The 16,028-nt window shown below is 37.0% G+C and overlaps 2 protein-coding genes and 1 non-coding gene across 5 annotated transcripts in view; all 3 read left to right on the top strand.

Annotated features, from left to right (window-relative positions):
• The first annotated feature begins 5,037 nt into the window (after positions 1 to 5,037).
• LOC124188198 (translation machinery-associated protein 16) lies at positions 5,038 to 6,891 on the top strand. The gene is made up of 5 exons (XM_046580772.1): positions 5,038 to 5,279; positions 5,370 to 5,461; positions 5,597 to 5,737; positions 5,818 to 5,966; positions 6,575 to 6,891. Exons 1-5 carry the CDS (start codon positions 5,277 to 5,279, stop codon positions 6,874 to 6,876), a joined length of 687 nt encoding a protein of 228 aa, XP_046436728.1. The 5' UTR covers positions 5,038 to 5,276; the 3' UTR covers positions 6,877 to 6,891.
• Positions 6,892 to 7,912: 1,021 nt separating this feature from the next.
• The window catches only part of LOC124188186 (prolyl 4-hydroxylase subunit alpha-1), a 138,957-nt gene continuing 130,841 nt past the window's right edge, over positions 7,913 to 16,028 (top strand). The window contains exon 1 of one of the 3 annotated variants that reach the window (XM_046580745.1): positions 7,913 to 8,272. The gene's annotated coding sequence lies outside the window, so the exon portion shown is untranslated. The remainder of the gene's footprint in view (positions 8,273 to 16,028) is intronic. The other 2 variants (XM_046580744.1, XM_046580747.1) reach the window with 2 other exon arrangements.
• On the top strand, positions 8,827 to 8,929 carry Trnay-gua. The gene is made up of 2 exons: positions 8,827 to 8,863; positions 8,894 to 8,929. It is a non-coding gene; the product is annotated as a tRNA-Tyr (tRNA).

The raw sequence follows: 16,028 nt of genomic DNA, 5'->3' as shown, positions 1-16,028 counted from the left end.
ATCTGAACGCAACTTTGTGAAAATTAAATATCTCTGAATGCATAAAATAGACTCTAAAATTATGGTTTATTCGAGACAAGAATTACATATAATTCGCAATCAGCGTACGCGCTTACCAGACTATAACATCACTTAAAGAATCGATGCGTACATCTCGACAGTCTACGATACAATCGGTCGTCAACATTTTATTTCAACCATGACTCGCATTTTCGCAAAGAAACTATCGGTTTTCGTCACCTCGGGTCGAGAAACATTGGGGATGCATTTGCAGTCGCGAAAAAAGCCTTCTTCTCCTCTAAAGTAGACACGGTATTGTAAATGACTTGCTTCTTTGTTGTTTACATTTTTATTTCTAATCGTCGCATCGATTTTAAGCAATTTGGTGTACCTGCAAAGAATTGTGGCCAAGTCCGGTGAACGTCGATCAAATCCGCTCCACCTCTGCCATTCTTTGTACAAGTTTAGAGGCCCGTATGCAAATAGATACGCGTTGCATTTAGATTTCAAACTTTATTTTGAAAATACGATTTAATTAGTAACTAGCAGTTATTAAACTTATTGTCCTATGAAGGCAGTCCCATCGTTCAAATATTCTAACAATCAAACACAGGTTGAACTTCTCATCGATCGATACATACGATAGATTTTGATAACACCATGTTTGTAACGATGAGTGGAAATTTTTCGTTTGGAGAATTAAGTAACTCCGCTAACATTGTAAAATTACTTTTGAAGTTAACGAATTTTCAGAAGTGCAAATAGCTCTATTAGTATGTTTTTGACAAATGCCGCGAGGTAAAATTTTCTACACTGATTTATCGATGGTGTGAAAGTTAAGATAATCATAATAAAAGTTGCGATAATGTTGTTGAGAATTAATCTCAGATTTATCGTGCATAAATTTTTAAAATGATCTACAAATCGGTTGTAATCGATTGATAGAATTTAGAAATGTCTGCAAACATTACAGATATAGAAACATAGTCTACAATTTACTATTTTCTACATTCAGCGACATACCTATATATCTGAAGTACTTTTTCGACGATTAGATCCTTTTATAAGTGGCAAAGAAAAAAAAACCTTAAAAAAAATTACAGTTCTCTTGTCTACCAATTGATTTTTACAAAACCGCTTCCTTTTTGCAAGTTCTATAACGTTCAGAAGGCGCTTCGATTCCATGAGAAATGAAATATTGAACATGATAGGAATCAATTAATTCTCAGCACTTCGGGGGGTTCCAATAAGAGTTTTAATGGAACGTCAAATGAATCGTCTCGATCCAAACGTAAGCGAAAAGTTTCGACAATTTATAAATTCTTTTTGAATGAAAAATAAAGTCGTGCAAATCATAGTTGGAAGTCGTGAAAACATATCCAGAACTCTAAGCAAAACTTATGAACCCTTTAAAAACCGTCATTTCAAAACTTTGTGTTTTTCGGAATCTTAACACAACTTTTCTTTCGTCCGCATTGAAAAAAACTCGCAAAAAATTAGTGATTTACCGAAAATAAGGAGCTGCTGTTTTTTTTTAACTCGTTTTTTTTCCAATTCTCAACGTCCAAAGTACGGCATAGAACTATAATATCACAGGTATAGATCTATAGAACTGTTTGAATAATTTCCAGAATATTCTAAGCAAATGAAGCTTTCTAAAACTGAGCACATCCTGAAGTTGACACTCCATGTTTTGAAAATGATTCCTCGAACCCTGATCAGCTGAAATTGTTATTCAAAATTACGATAGACTCTATTACCCTGAGGTAATTCCTGAACTACTCAGAAATCAATATTACCGAAAATGGGGTGCCAATTTCACAGAAGGAATATGAAGATAAATGTTTCAATTTTAAAAAATTCTGTAGTAAAACGTTGTGTGGAAATAAATTGTGTAGAAAAATATTCTCCAGAAAATTATTCTCTGTAACAATTCTCATGTCAAATAAATCATGCAGGATTATTTCCATAGCAAATCTAGATTTTTCTTCTGTAGAACTGCAATACGTACGTAGAACAATATTTTTGTAAAGAATTTACGCTGTCGAATTGATTTCCATAGAATCAACCCTCATCCCATTAATTATTACAGATTTCAAAAACAAAAAAAATAGAACGCGCTACGCTCGGTTTTAGTTGCTTTTTTCATATCCAAGAAAATATTAGATTTTTTGATTGCATACCATCCGTGTGGCCGTCACAACTCACTGATCACCGACTCGTGGAGTGACCTGTGACAGCGGATCTTTGTAAAAATTGCTCTACTGGCTACAACTTTCAATAATATCAATTGCAATTTGAATGACTTGTCGTTATAATTAAGTATAATAGAACCGTTGGATGTAAATAAACTGTACGCAACATTTGCCAAGAAAAAGAATCTAGAATTCGTGCATCTTTTAGGGAGGGTCAAGGTGATGTGACCCCTTAAATAATGATATATGCAGACAGAAATGGAAGAAAATTAATTCTAGCCATACTTTTTCTCCCAAAGACCATCGGCGGTTGATACAACCAGGGTAGCGCCTGGAATCCGATCGCAGATGTAACGCTTACCGTAAATTTCTCGCAAGCTGTAACTAATTTTAAGATGCAATATGTAAATATGCATTCATATCACTGCGAAGTAAAATAGCCGATGAATGATCTGGCGTTAAGGGGGAATTCGCGATGAAAGTGCGAAAGGAACTATTGGTAGAAAAAAGAAAAACTCGGTATAGAGGGAATTCCATGTTAAATCGTACGAAAAAATGAGATTTTTTCCGTGACCACTTTTCAGGTTTTCGCCGTTTTACTCTCACTTGAAATTCGTATCGAAAGCATCAAATCTGGATTTATTCAGATTTTCCTGTCGAGGCATTTTCTTACCACAGCTAGTCGAAAAATGAGCTTTTGATGATCTCTCATTTTTTCAAGTTAACAGAGCTTGAAATCCAGATGACGTACGGAAAAAGTTTCTGTACACGAGTTTCGCATCTTTGTATGAAATTTAGAGAAAAATAATTTTGTGCGATTCTTCGTGCCCCGTTAAATTATAGTTTTGATGAAAAATCTTCGATAATCTTCTATAAGAAAATCAGTGCCCTAATCGAATTGGCTGAAATTTTTACACAGCATGACTTTGTCAATACCAAAGATTGTCTGCAAGTTTCGTAGTGCACTGTGTGAATATTTGTCAATATATTTTCTGAACCACTGCACCACTAATTATGAAATTTTCAAAAACCTTTCCCATTGAAGAAGGCACGCTACCTATAAATTGTAGCCCATTCGATTAGGGCACTTCTCAGTTACGATCAATTTTCGCGCATTTTGTATCAAAACTACACTGAAACGGGTTATAAAAAATCCGAAAAAGTACTCTCGAGAAGTTCACGAGAGAACCTAAACTTTCTGTGAACGAAACTTTTTCATATGTCGTCCAAGTTTTAAGCTACGTAGGTGCGAAAAATCTAAACATTGTTGAAATCAATTTATTGGATGAGTTGTCGTGAAGAAATCATGTGTGGAAAAAATCTGAAAAAATTCAAAGTTCATCTTTTTAATTTGTAGTTTCATTGTGTGAAAGGGCAATCAGATTAAAATGGGTCAGGGAAACCGACCTCTCGATTTGACATAGAGTACCCCGTATATAGATATTACATATTTGCCTGAGTATTGTAAATCTTACTGTCTAAATGCCTGATCGCATGTTGCTTTCAATAGAGAAGACGCCTGGCTATCGTTAAGCCAATGATCCGGCTGCATCGTGTCGTGAGTATCGATCAATGTATGATTAATCTAAAATGAGCGTATGAAAGTATATATCGTATTGTACACATTTGTATTTATCATTGCAAATACAACAAATAACACAAAGCTTATTTGGCACCCAATACCAAACTTGCGAAACTCTGCGAATTGTTTGTTTACTCATTGTTTTGCCTTTTATATTATTTGATACTCTTGAGTTTCCCATCAACTTATTGTCACAACCTTCAATCGACTGACCTGTTCCGCCACTGCGAGACACAAACCGCAGCGAATGCATGCTGATGAAAAGCGCACGTCGACAGGAGCACAAGAGGAAGGCGCAGGGAGGTAGGAAATTTTTTGGACTATTCCAAAGTTTGTCGAACCACAGTTGCAATGTGGATCGATCAAATCCTCCTTAGAGTCGGTCAATGGGTTGTAAAAATTCTGCTCTTTCCCGGTGTTGGTTAGCTTATTTTTACGTCGTTTACCGAATGCATTTACTTGCGGTAATATTAAACTAATTATAATAAGAGTCGTCAAAAGTAAATTGTACATGATTATTAAATAAATTATTAAAAAATGACCATCAGTTGAGGTTATTTCTTTCAAAATATAATAAAAGAACATTACACTCATCACAAAATTAATATATAAATTCCAGCTAGAAACAGGTCTGAAGTTAGCTGAATTACAATCTTTCCTCGTTCTTTTGGTTATTGTATTTCCGAATTCCGGGCAAGCGGCTGTTCTCATTATCTTTTTTCACCATGTTTGAATTTGAATCTCAACTATTTCTTTTCATTCATTTCAGTTGGTTGAAAAGTGCAAGCGAATATCGAATACTTTGATTTCGAATAAGGCCATCCTTTGAATCCAAATGCTTCTAGAACATTTAGGGTCTTTATCAGTTATATCAGTTATATGTATTTTTAAAGCTATTAGGACGGATAACCATCCAAACTGGTCTATCAACATCGGCAAACGATCTATGAACGATAAAAAAAACAGTTGAAAATGACGCCTCATTGAAATTCCCCAGGCCATTTTTAAAAATTATTCTTCGTAAATGAACAGAAAACCGGTAGACGTCAGAAGTAGTCTGGTATTTACCACCAAACGATCAACAAGCGATTAAAAAAAAGTTCAATTCAATCCGGCAGGTGAAGGGACAACAAGTAGAGGTAATAGCTCATCGCTCCTATAATCGGGAAAAGCATGTACTCAATAGAGATCGGTGTTCTACAATCTAGTCATCCATACGTCGTGTTCGCTCTTCTTCCCACTGCTGACATTATCCTTATGCTAACATTGCCTGTGTTCTGACATTAGCACTCAATCCTGTCAACAAACTTTTATCTCTTCTGCGCTGCGGAGTTCGTTAGTAGCTCTGCTTCTGTTCTAGGGAGTTTTTATCATTGCTAGCTAATTTCGGAACGCGCCGTACACATTTGGAACGCGGAAGACTCAAGACGGCGCGTTTATCACAGCACAGCTGAGCACAACACGTGGTTGGAATTTGTCACGCAGCAATCAGTTTTAAAATGGTAAATACAGTCTCTGTGATTTTTTATTGATAGCGTGAGAGTTTGTGATAACACTAACAATTGCTCCATGTTCTTAATTTCTGATTCCAGTCGATGTCAATGAAGAAAGTCCTAGCCTCTGCAAAGAAGGTTATGCATCCGAACAGTCGAAAGTCGATAGCGATAACGAAAAAGACAAAAAGGTAATTCCGCAGTCTCAAAACAGTTTATTCTGCTTATTACTTTTACCACTTCTTTCTCCACGTTTTCAACCGCTGGCACTATAACTAATTGTGGGATAAAAATACTAACTGAGACGAGACTGTTTCGTTGCGCAGAATAACAAACAGGGAGAAACTGAAACTTGGAAATGCCATGAAGCAGAATTTAATTGGTGAAAAAATGCTGTGGATACAGGAAAACATGTTGCCTGACGTCTGCCCCTATACTCCACAACTCGCCGATGAGTTGGTAAAAAAGTTTGTACCGTAATTTAAATCTTAAATTATCTGTGTAAAGTTAGAAGCTCCTGCTTTACAATACTCATGATTTTTCATAGGTACATGGCCCGTAACGATGAAGAATTGGAGCAGATAAGTATCAAGCATTCGATCGGTGGCAGAAAAAACAGGCAGCACGCTAGCAGGGAGGACATATTACGCATGACTAAGAAGAATGAGGAGGCGGAGTACGATACATGTGGAATAGGTGAAACTTGATGCATTTCTATGGATGTTGTCCAGTAGAGTCAATGATGGAGAGAAATTGAATTTCAATTTATTGTAGCTTTATGTACTGAATTTTTCTTAATCACTCATGTCAGCCTTTCATCCCAAAACTGAATTGCCTCAGTTAGACTATTCTACCGACTATATTCTTATAGCTTTTAGAGTCTTCTCCTCGAAGTTCTACCATCTAGTACTTTCGTTTCCAACAATGAAAAGGATAGTTTGTGATTTTGTTGTATAGAACGTATTATTATTACCCTAGAACGCTACACTGGGTGTCTGCTACGCAGAGCTATTTCCTTGCCCGCATTGTATATCTGACGAGTTTTCAAGCAGTACGATTTACTTATAACAAAAAATAGTGTAAATCGGTTTTTTTAAACAGGTATTTCTATTGATTTGATGAAAACTCTGTATTCGAAGTATTCGAAAATCTTTATTACAGATGAAATGGCATATACTTAAAAGAACACAGGTGGCACACACCTATGTGTACCATTAGTGATCAGATTTGGAAATGTACCTTTCTGGAGTTAAGTTTGTATTTGTAAGTTTCAGCCAAACTGATTGTTTCGTTACCAATTTTAGAAATACCGGACATATTCAACCCAGCGCAGTGTGAAATGCTTCGAAAATGGGACGGCGAGCTCAGGTATTTGCCAAATTTTAAATTCACAAGGTTTGGTAAAAATCATTTGCTGAAAGCCATGCGCCATAGCGTGAAACCAGCCAAAAAATCTGTGACAAAGTCTGGTGACGAGACTCTTGACAAATTGATGGCAGAAACACATGGTAAAGATAGTACAGACGACAAGGTAACGAGTAGTAGAAGTGGTACAAGCGACGCATATAGCGAAAAAGACAAACCTTGTTTTATGGAAGTTGAATAAATATTTTAGTAACCATTTCACCTTATTTTGTTTTCTGTACCCGAAGTTTCGATCGATCAAGCTTGAGCAAAAATACAAATTTCCACTTCTGAGTTCTACCGTCAAGTTGTTGCTCGATCTCAAGGAGCAAGTAAAATATAATTGCAATTTCCGTGTAAGAAATGGTGAAATTGTGCATGAACGTTGCGCTATTGAAAAACTTGACGATCAAGCTTAATCGAATTTTTTTCGTGAATCTTACATATTAATCATATATACTGTTCAGTCATTTTTTTGCAATCTGTAATATGTTTCCGAATTTCTTGCATTTCAACTTCAAGAGAAATGTGAAAGCATATTGGGATAGAAAAGATAAGTTTTAGATTCATTATCTGAACAGATTTTAATAATTATTATGTAACATTGTTCACTTATTGAAGGTAGTTCTGTCGAAATAAAAATAATTGTGTTTACAATGTTACGAATTCCTGATGACGGGAATTCCGTTATCATAGTCAACCTGAAGATTACTGTATAAATAATTCCCGTGTGTTATGGGATAAATTACGGTCTTTCAAAACTAAGCATCACTTCTTTCGAGAGAAACGATAGAAATTAAAGTTTTTATAAAATTGTTTGGTACAGATGGATGTAGAAGGTTCAAAAATATGCAAAAGTTTGAAAATCGGAATATTTCTCTTCTTTGTTATAGTTAACCTACAAATCAGCTCCAATGTAAGTCTACTGCTGGCAAGGGGAGCCGACGGGCCTGGCCGAAATTATAGTGTTCTACCATACCGCCGCGATTTAACGCTGGGATCCCGTAAGACGGGTCAGCAAGTGCCGAACAATAGAATTACCCGCGAAACCACTCAGCCTGCTCAACCAGAGGAAATATTAGCCACGGCTGAACGTGCTCACGTCTATATCTTCGGTCAACGCTTTTAGGCGCAAGCTATACCATCGAAAACTGCAATACCATTAAACGAAGCTGCCCGTGCAAACGCGCAGGCATTCATCAATCGCTGTTGTAAAGATGTTGCTTACCCGAAACATTATTAACCTATTTTATCACGCATACACGGCTTAACGCCAGTCTGGTACGATAGATGGCGACACGCGAGGCGACTCAGCTTTTCAGGACTGTCCAAGGCCAGAAAGGCCCCGTGATTCTTCGAGGCGTAGGAATTCACGAAGGAAAACATCGAGAGCGGCGTGCACGAGCGTCCGAGCACGGCCCAAGGGTGTAATGTGTGCTATGGTGCCACGAGTAAACAACAAAAGCGCCCTCGAATCATCACGCAAGTGTAATTACTAACGAGTGACGTAACGGCGGGTGTCGCAGCGTTGAATCATCGACGGTGTTCTGCTGCCAAATTCGGCGCGAATCTCGGAGACGTTGACAATTTCACCTCCGGTAAGTGCAATCCGAGGTTATATCCCTCGCGTTTGTTATCTCTCGAACAACTGCAACTCGACCGCTCGCTTCGTGCGTCGGTCAAAACGGTACGTAATCGCTGCGCTTTGTTTTGCGTTACGTAGCGTCGAGGCGACGCCTTCGACCAATAGCAAACAACAGCGCACGTGTCGCTCTTGTTAATGAACTTGGCCTTTCGATTATTCGTCATTGAGTACGCTTACGAAATCAAGCGAATTATTCGTAGGCGTTAGGCGCAGCATCTGCTCATTAATGTCGTCTCTCGTCCTCGTCTTGACAGGTTCGTCCGAACGGTCGAATAGCTCCGACAAGAGCGATCAATGTTAAGCACAATTTATTGTTATTTGTTAAATACAGATACGTGGAATTCACGTTGTGCCCAGAGATTCGGGAACTCTGCATCAAGCACACCGATTTTAACAGAGAGGTCAAGAGCGGTTGATGCCACCGTTGTACATTAATATTCGTGTTTTTTTCTAGTCTCATTGTTTTAACTTTCTTCAACACCAAATACTCGCTATATTTCGACAAGACCTTCGATAGCTCAGTTGGTAGAGCGGTGGACTGTAGTTGGCTGAGTTACGACTCGAAATGAGAGACATCCATAGGTCGCTGGTTCAAATCCGGCTCGAAGGATTAAAAATTTTTGTTTGTTTCTTTTTTTTTCCGGTGGATTCTTCACTCTTTCTCCGTGAAGTATTGTTTCTTCTTTTAATCGTGTAACTGTTATTTATCAAGCTGACAAATGAGACGTATGACGAGGTTGAAGTTGGTAATGTTATCGTACGGAAATATTGGGAAAAATCACTATTTCCTTCGTTTTACAATGATTTTGAGGGAACTAAGATTGCAAAATATGAATACGTTTTGTTTTATAACGGCTTACTGAATTTCAAACAGTTCCAAAATTGCGAAATTACGGTTTCTCCTCAGCATGAATCGTTACCGTAACGTCATTCACTCCATATATATATGATGACGTATGGCTCATATTGTTTACGTAGAGAAAGACTAAGAATTTACGAAAATTAACGTGTAAGCATGTTCATTACTTTATAACTTTGTTTATATAATAGTTTCAAGTAGATGCTCGATTTTTTGTCATTACTACTAACCGCGATACCATGTTATCTATGGACTTGTCCTTTGCTGCATTTTGAAAGAGCTATGTGCCGAGAAAATCGGGGATAAAATTCCCTCCGGTTAAAAAGTATGCCTGGAGGTTTTAACTCGAGACGCTAAGTTCCCGGGAGTCGGTAGGTATACATCACTGTTCGTAAATATTTTATCGATACTTGAGTACACCGGATTCAGTCGACAGACCTGCTTCGACCTATTTGTTGTATTCCATTGTCCTTTTATTATACATCAGTCTCAGAGCAGATCGCTAAAGCATTCCCAGGTTTAAACCCTCCTCATACAGATATGCAACATTTATATAAGTAGCACTTTCGCGTTGTATCATCGTGAAGTATTTCCATTCCAATGAATACATTTCATTTTTCAGGACATTCAAACTTAGCTTTTTTTTACTCGAGTGAAAATTAAATACAGGCATTCTTTTTCATATTTTTAAAGCGCAGGAATAAAAGATGAAAATTTATCATCTTCGACATTCACCGCAAAGATTTTCACTGTGAAAAATGGATATGCAAATTGACTAATTACTAATTCAATTTGCGGAATAGCTTATCAGAAACAATGAATTCTGTATTATCTTTGTAGTCGAAACCTGTGTGCTTTTTCCCAGAGTAAGTGTGTGTTTTGTACGTCATAGTTGAACATGAAATTAACTTCATTCGACCTATCCCATTCTTTACTCGGATATCGACCCAACACGATAATTTTGCACATGATATAATAGCAGACATAATGATTAGACTATCTGTTTGATTTTGCTTCTGGAACTTACTTTAGCGTCAAATCGGCTAAAATCCACCTTTCGATTTTCCGCGCCGCTGAATCGAAAAGTGCCATTTCATTTCATTTTATATTTTTCATTCTTTCGCTATGACGCTTTTCTAAGGAATGATATGACGCGTCTTTTTTTTATAGCAGGCTGGCTTGCATTAGAGATTAAAACATTTGTCAAAAATTTAAAGAAATCAAGTTCCGTCGCCAATAAGTTGCTCTAAAAATGTGATAATCAGACATTACGAACTTCGACATTTTGATTGCCGCAATTTTCAAAAAAATCATGTATTGCTGGCTTCACAGGAATTACCTGGCGTGATGATTACTAAATAAGTAAGTGTGAGCAGAGCTGAACAAAACATTCGAGAACAAAAAACAATCCCAATGATAATAATAATAATAACAATAATAATAAAAAAGAGGTCGAGAAAACAGCGACGAGTAAAAAAGAAAAACATACAGCGCCCCCCTCCAAGTATGACGAAAGGATTCATAATTTTGTTCGTTCCTATCGCTAATGCGATCCGTAGTAATGGAAGCTCGCAAAGTGGAACCGATATTTCTTACAAGATATTGTACTGTATAATATTCTTATCTATGCTTGCTCTCGCTTACTCCGCGATGTATGCAGTATAGGGTTTAAGTTTATGTTCCCTATGCTGTGGTTCAAAAAACATCGAAATATTGTGAGAAATAAATGTTGACAAGATAACATATCATTTTCAGCCTTGGTCTTTGTTTTTTCTCGTCTTCTCGAAAGCGTATCGACGAACGGTTTTCGGTGATTTTGCTCTCGATCGGTGCGATTTTTTCTAACTTAGGACTGATTATCCTTTCAGTGAAATCGGCTATCCTGTTCCACATTTATTAGCGAAAATGTAAATTTTTCTGTTTCACAATAACTCAATACTTTTGTGAAATATTCTTATTATCGCAAAACGATGGGCGTATTGAAAACGAAAATAAGGCGCTGTGACAACTGGCGGCAAAACGATGCGTTACTTGAAGCGATACTTAGTTTTAAAAGATATTTTTTACCGTACATCGATTCCTTGCGAAGTAACGAAAGCCTTACAGTTTGCACAGAGTTTTCCGTAATTTTGTATTTGCGTAATTGACTCTAAACAATTTACCGACAGCACAGTTCTTCCCCGATATCTCACAAATAATTTAAAATGTTTGTTGCATCAGGTTGTTTACTAAAATCAGGATCCCAAATTCCCTCAGGATTCCCGGGTTTTTCAATAATTATGACAAATAATTATGCAGCAAAGAAAAAAGTTTGTCTCTATTTTGGAAAAAAAAAAATGTCTTTCGGGCAGTTGCGGGCCTTTTTAATTCCTGTCTTTGATTCGACAACAGGGTTTCATGTAACGCGAAAGGTATTGCGAATTCAATACTCGCGTAAAGAGGTGGCGAAACAGACTCGCAAATTCGGAAACATGAATTGCAACACGGTGCAACTAGTATTAAGTAAAATTACAAAGTATCAAAAACTAACCAGTAGCGGCACGCCCGCGTACCTGTAACTCGATGTACGCTCGATTACACCCGTTTTCACGAATACTACGGTACATAGCTCGTAATATTCCGGGGAAATGACGTATTGGCTAATATATGTATTCCGGTATTCCGGGGTTGTAGCTGCGTTTTCTGGTATCAAAATAACCAACGTGGAATAACGAAGCTGCGGAACAGGCTATAAGCGTATCGAATATCGTATTATTATATATTATGCCGGCATCGTGTTCATTGTCGGTTTTGTACGCGTGCACCGGCGGTCGTTCTCATATCTACAATTCATGTATTCACATACGTACGTGTGTGTAACGCGCGTTAAACTATCGTGTCTGGATTATATATTCCTGCATGTGCGTCGACGTTGGTTACGTATAATTTTCAAATTGTTCCCTCAGTTCGAACATTGTCCTCCGTGATTGATGTCCTACCTGCAGCCTGTACTCCGGTACCAATAAATCCATCGTCGAAGTCAACGCGTAAACATAGGTAGAGTCATAATTATCCTGTTTGTTACCACCGCCCTTAAAATGGAGATGCGCGTTACGGCTAATGATTCAAGCCGGTCGAGTGGCTAATTATCATTTATGAAAAAAAATTTATTTCACGTACGTAAATGATGTCTGGGCGAAAATATGTGATACCTAAATAATACGGGTGTTTCGTTGACCTCTGCCATTCAAATGTGTGATAAAGTTTATCGGTTGTTGGTTGCGTTGCAGGAACGAGTCAGAGCTTTGCTAGAAATTATACCTGACGTTTCTTATCGGATGGCTGAAAAAAAATTCACTTGAAATATATTGGAGTCGTATGATTCACGAGTTTTTTTTTACTGACGTTCCTTTTTGTACTTCGATTTAAAAACAATGAACTACCGCAAATATTTTACTAATCGTTTGTTTCGGTCAATTCAATTTGACAAGGTTGAAATTATTTAACGAAAAATCTACTTTGTTAATTTTAAACAATAATTTGGGTTTCAACTGCAATGGAGTTGAACGTGGCAACGAATCCACGACTCGATGAGACACTGATTACGCCGAAGTTCATCGTTATAATTTTACTACGTATAACCGTTATAACGGCTTAATCGCCAGTTTCGTTACTCTCGCGAAATCTCCCAGCGTCGTTCAATTTGCATGATAATAAGAATTTCGCATATTGGTCAGGTAAATATTAGGTGGTGAGTATGCTTGTACCTGACTCCGTGTCATAACCCACTGCGTGGCTTACGTTACTCCACTTTATTGTGCAATTGAAATATTGCTACGTTCCTAGATTTCATTAGCCTCGTTACTCGTTGACGCGTGAACTTCTGGTGAAAACTAGAAAATAGTATATGCATGGGTCTATCTATCTATCAACGTCCTAGTGTCAATATTTCGTCAGGTGTCAGAGGTTGCGATTCCAAAAAGATTGCAATCGTCCTACAGGAAATAGTATATTGTGTGAAAGTGCGGAAGATGTAGTTCGGTTCCTGGTGCAAGCCACGCTCGTTCAACTATCGCCTATACACAGGTATCACACATTATATTTTTTGTGTACCGAGACAATTTTTTCAATATGAATAGTGTTACTTTAATCTATATATTCCGTTACGGTTCGGACTATCGTGGAAGGTAAATCACAAGTCGGGTTAAGCCGTATAGAAAAGACAAAGGTCCCAAATTTGGCAAGATAATTCTGCCATGCGCTGAAGGGACTACGACCCTGAACAATAATGAAATATCTAACAATGACTAAAGGAGTGAAAAGTCTTACGAGACTTTCACAATTATTGTCGATCTGCAAGCTAACTGAAATCTCAACGCGGAACCTTTTGCTCAAACGATACCGTTCGACTAATAGCAAGAAGTTTATCAATTCCAACATAATTTTCAGGGTATTTTATCGATTTTGTCACAGACACTATACTTCAATGCTGAATTTATATGTCTTTCCATTAAGCCGGTGAAACTAAGCTAGATAATTTATTTATCCTGATGTACCGTAATCACTGTTTGTACTGACAAATGTATGAAATATACATAATCAAACAGATACTTTGGTCATCTAGCTAAGCTTTATTTTTTGAAAAGCAAAGTAATTCCATTAAAAAAATTCTAGATTTTCTACTCGACGCTCACACCGTGAATGGGAGGATGTGAATAAGTTTTCGGCTTATTATTCTCGTAAGATAAATGAGTATTATTTACATCTCAACAAGTTTTCCAAGCTGTCACAGAGTCGAGTGCACCAGGGGGACGTTCTACCAGTTTTCAGCCACCTCTGCAGCAGCAGTAAATGGGTGAAAGTTTCGCGAAAGTTGTGTTTTTCACCTTAATCTGTGTGCTATGTTTTCTGTTCTCCTTTGTCGATGTCGCATCTGACAAAATTTATAAAAACTTGCGTCGAAAGACAGTGACGATGATATAATGTGCCTACCAGGGTGTTCACAGAAAAAAAAAATTTTTTTACTCAAACGCTCGTCAAAATTTCGGTACAGCACCGCAAACAGAATATTCTAGCCAAATATGAGTATTTAACATTCATATTTAGAGGTACCAATTATATTTTTTCCATTTTCCGTTCAAATAACACGTAAATGAAAAGAAACAATAAAAAATAAGAAAGAACTCTGTATACACTGAGAAAAATTTCATTTGTTACAGTAACTAGAAAAATTCAGTAAAACAGGTATCGTTAATAAAAATTTTTTGGTAATTGCAACGCAAAATCAGTTTCTTCGGTTTACTCTACTTTTTTAGCTAAACAAGGCTTTAACATGAATTTATTGTTGCACAAGCATTAAATTTTCGCAACAGTTACAAGAAAATATATTAAGAGTGATGATAATGAGAAAGAATAGTAACGGATACTAGACGTTCCGGTAACAGCTAGAAAGCTAATTTTCATTTTCTACCTAGAACTCTGTTTTTCGATTGTGGTAAAATATGAAAATAGTCAAGGACTGAGCGGTAACCGGAACTAAAAATTTCTCTCAGTGTAACATAGAGAGGAAATACGCACCTAAGAGACAGCGATCATCTAGGTGTATACACCGACAAAGGCAGCATGAATCTTTTCATTCGGATCCCGCTCCGTTTCCTATTTGACGAACAAAATGACATCGCGCAACGACCGTCGTAAATAGCGCCGGCATAAGCTGGGTCAAAGGTCGTAAGTGTACATATCATAAACCCCTGACGTTATTACCTCGTGTTACCCGACCGTTTGCACCCGCTACCGGGTATGCTGCCTGTCTCTGAAATATAGCAGGAACTTCCGCGCGAAGGAAGGAGATCCGCGTATCCGTCATAATTATACTGACCGGAACACTTGCGCATGTAAAGTTGTTGCTGAGGAAAATAGAATCAGCCTTTGAACCACGAAAAAGATTCGATGCGCTTTTGATGCTAAAATTGCCGACGGAAATTTTATCTATTAAGGGAATCCGTAAAGCTGAATTCTTAATAATTTGTAAAACTCTCACAGGTAGCCACATTTTAATTTTTTTCTGACATACTCTTGGTCCTCGGGATCTGCAAAAATTCATGTTTGTTGTCGATGGTTTGCGATTCATAACCTGTAATTTTTAATAATACATAGAAGTAATATTTCAATATCAAATAACAACAATGGAAAATAAGTATTTTTGGAGTTTTTGTGTCCGATTGAAATTTTTCGATTCATTTTATTCGAAAGACTTGTTATTTTCGTATCGATGAGAAAACTGTTTCACAATCGTTAGCCTGAGTTATTAACAAATAGAAGAAAATAAGACATTTTTTGATTTTTCTAACAGAATTCCGTCGTATCAATAAAATAGTATAGCTGTAGTGTAGAAATTCTATCAATTTTTCAATCGGATTTTCGAAAATATTAGAAATGAATAATTGAATTTTATAATTTTTATGCGCTTCTTGAAATTCCTGAACTTCGCGTAGTTTCCAGTATTCGTTTTCTAATCTACAAAACTTTTGTGGTAAATGGGAAACACTTGCGTAGTAAATCTCATTCTATTATATAGTCGAATGGAACTTTCGAAGAAACTCGAGAACTTTTATCGCTATTTGCATTCCGTGACTGGTTGTATGGAAAATGAGCAAGACAAGACTACACAGAGGGTTCAGCATATCATAGCATCTTTTTATGTTTAATATTATACCTGTATGAATAACAATTTCTTCCTATAACACAGTTTTTAAAGGTAAACTCGATTTTTTTACGAAAATTGTAACTCTTCATTGATTGACCATTTTTACAAAAATTAGCCTAATTTTACCTTTTGCATCACTAAGTTTTTCAATAATTAGCAAATCAT

This window comes from Neodiprion fabricii, chromosome 1 (genome assembly GCF_021155785.1).
Source record: "Neodiprion fabricii isolate iyNeoFabr1 chromosome 1, iyNeoFabr1.1, whole genome shotgun sequence".
In the NCBI taxonomy this organism is placed as follows: Eukaryota; Metazoa; Arthropoda; class Insecta; order Hymenoptera; family Diprionidae; genus Neodiprion; species Neodiprion fabricii.
The sequence above is the reverse complement of the archived record's forward strand: the minus strand, read 5'-3'. Positions and strand labels throughout refer to the sequence as shown.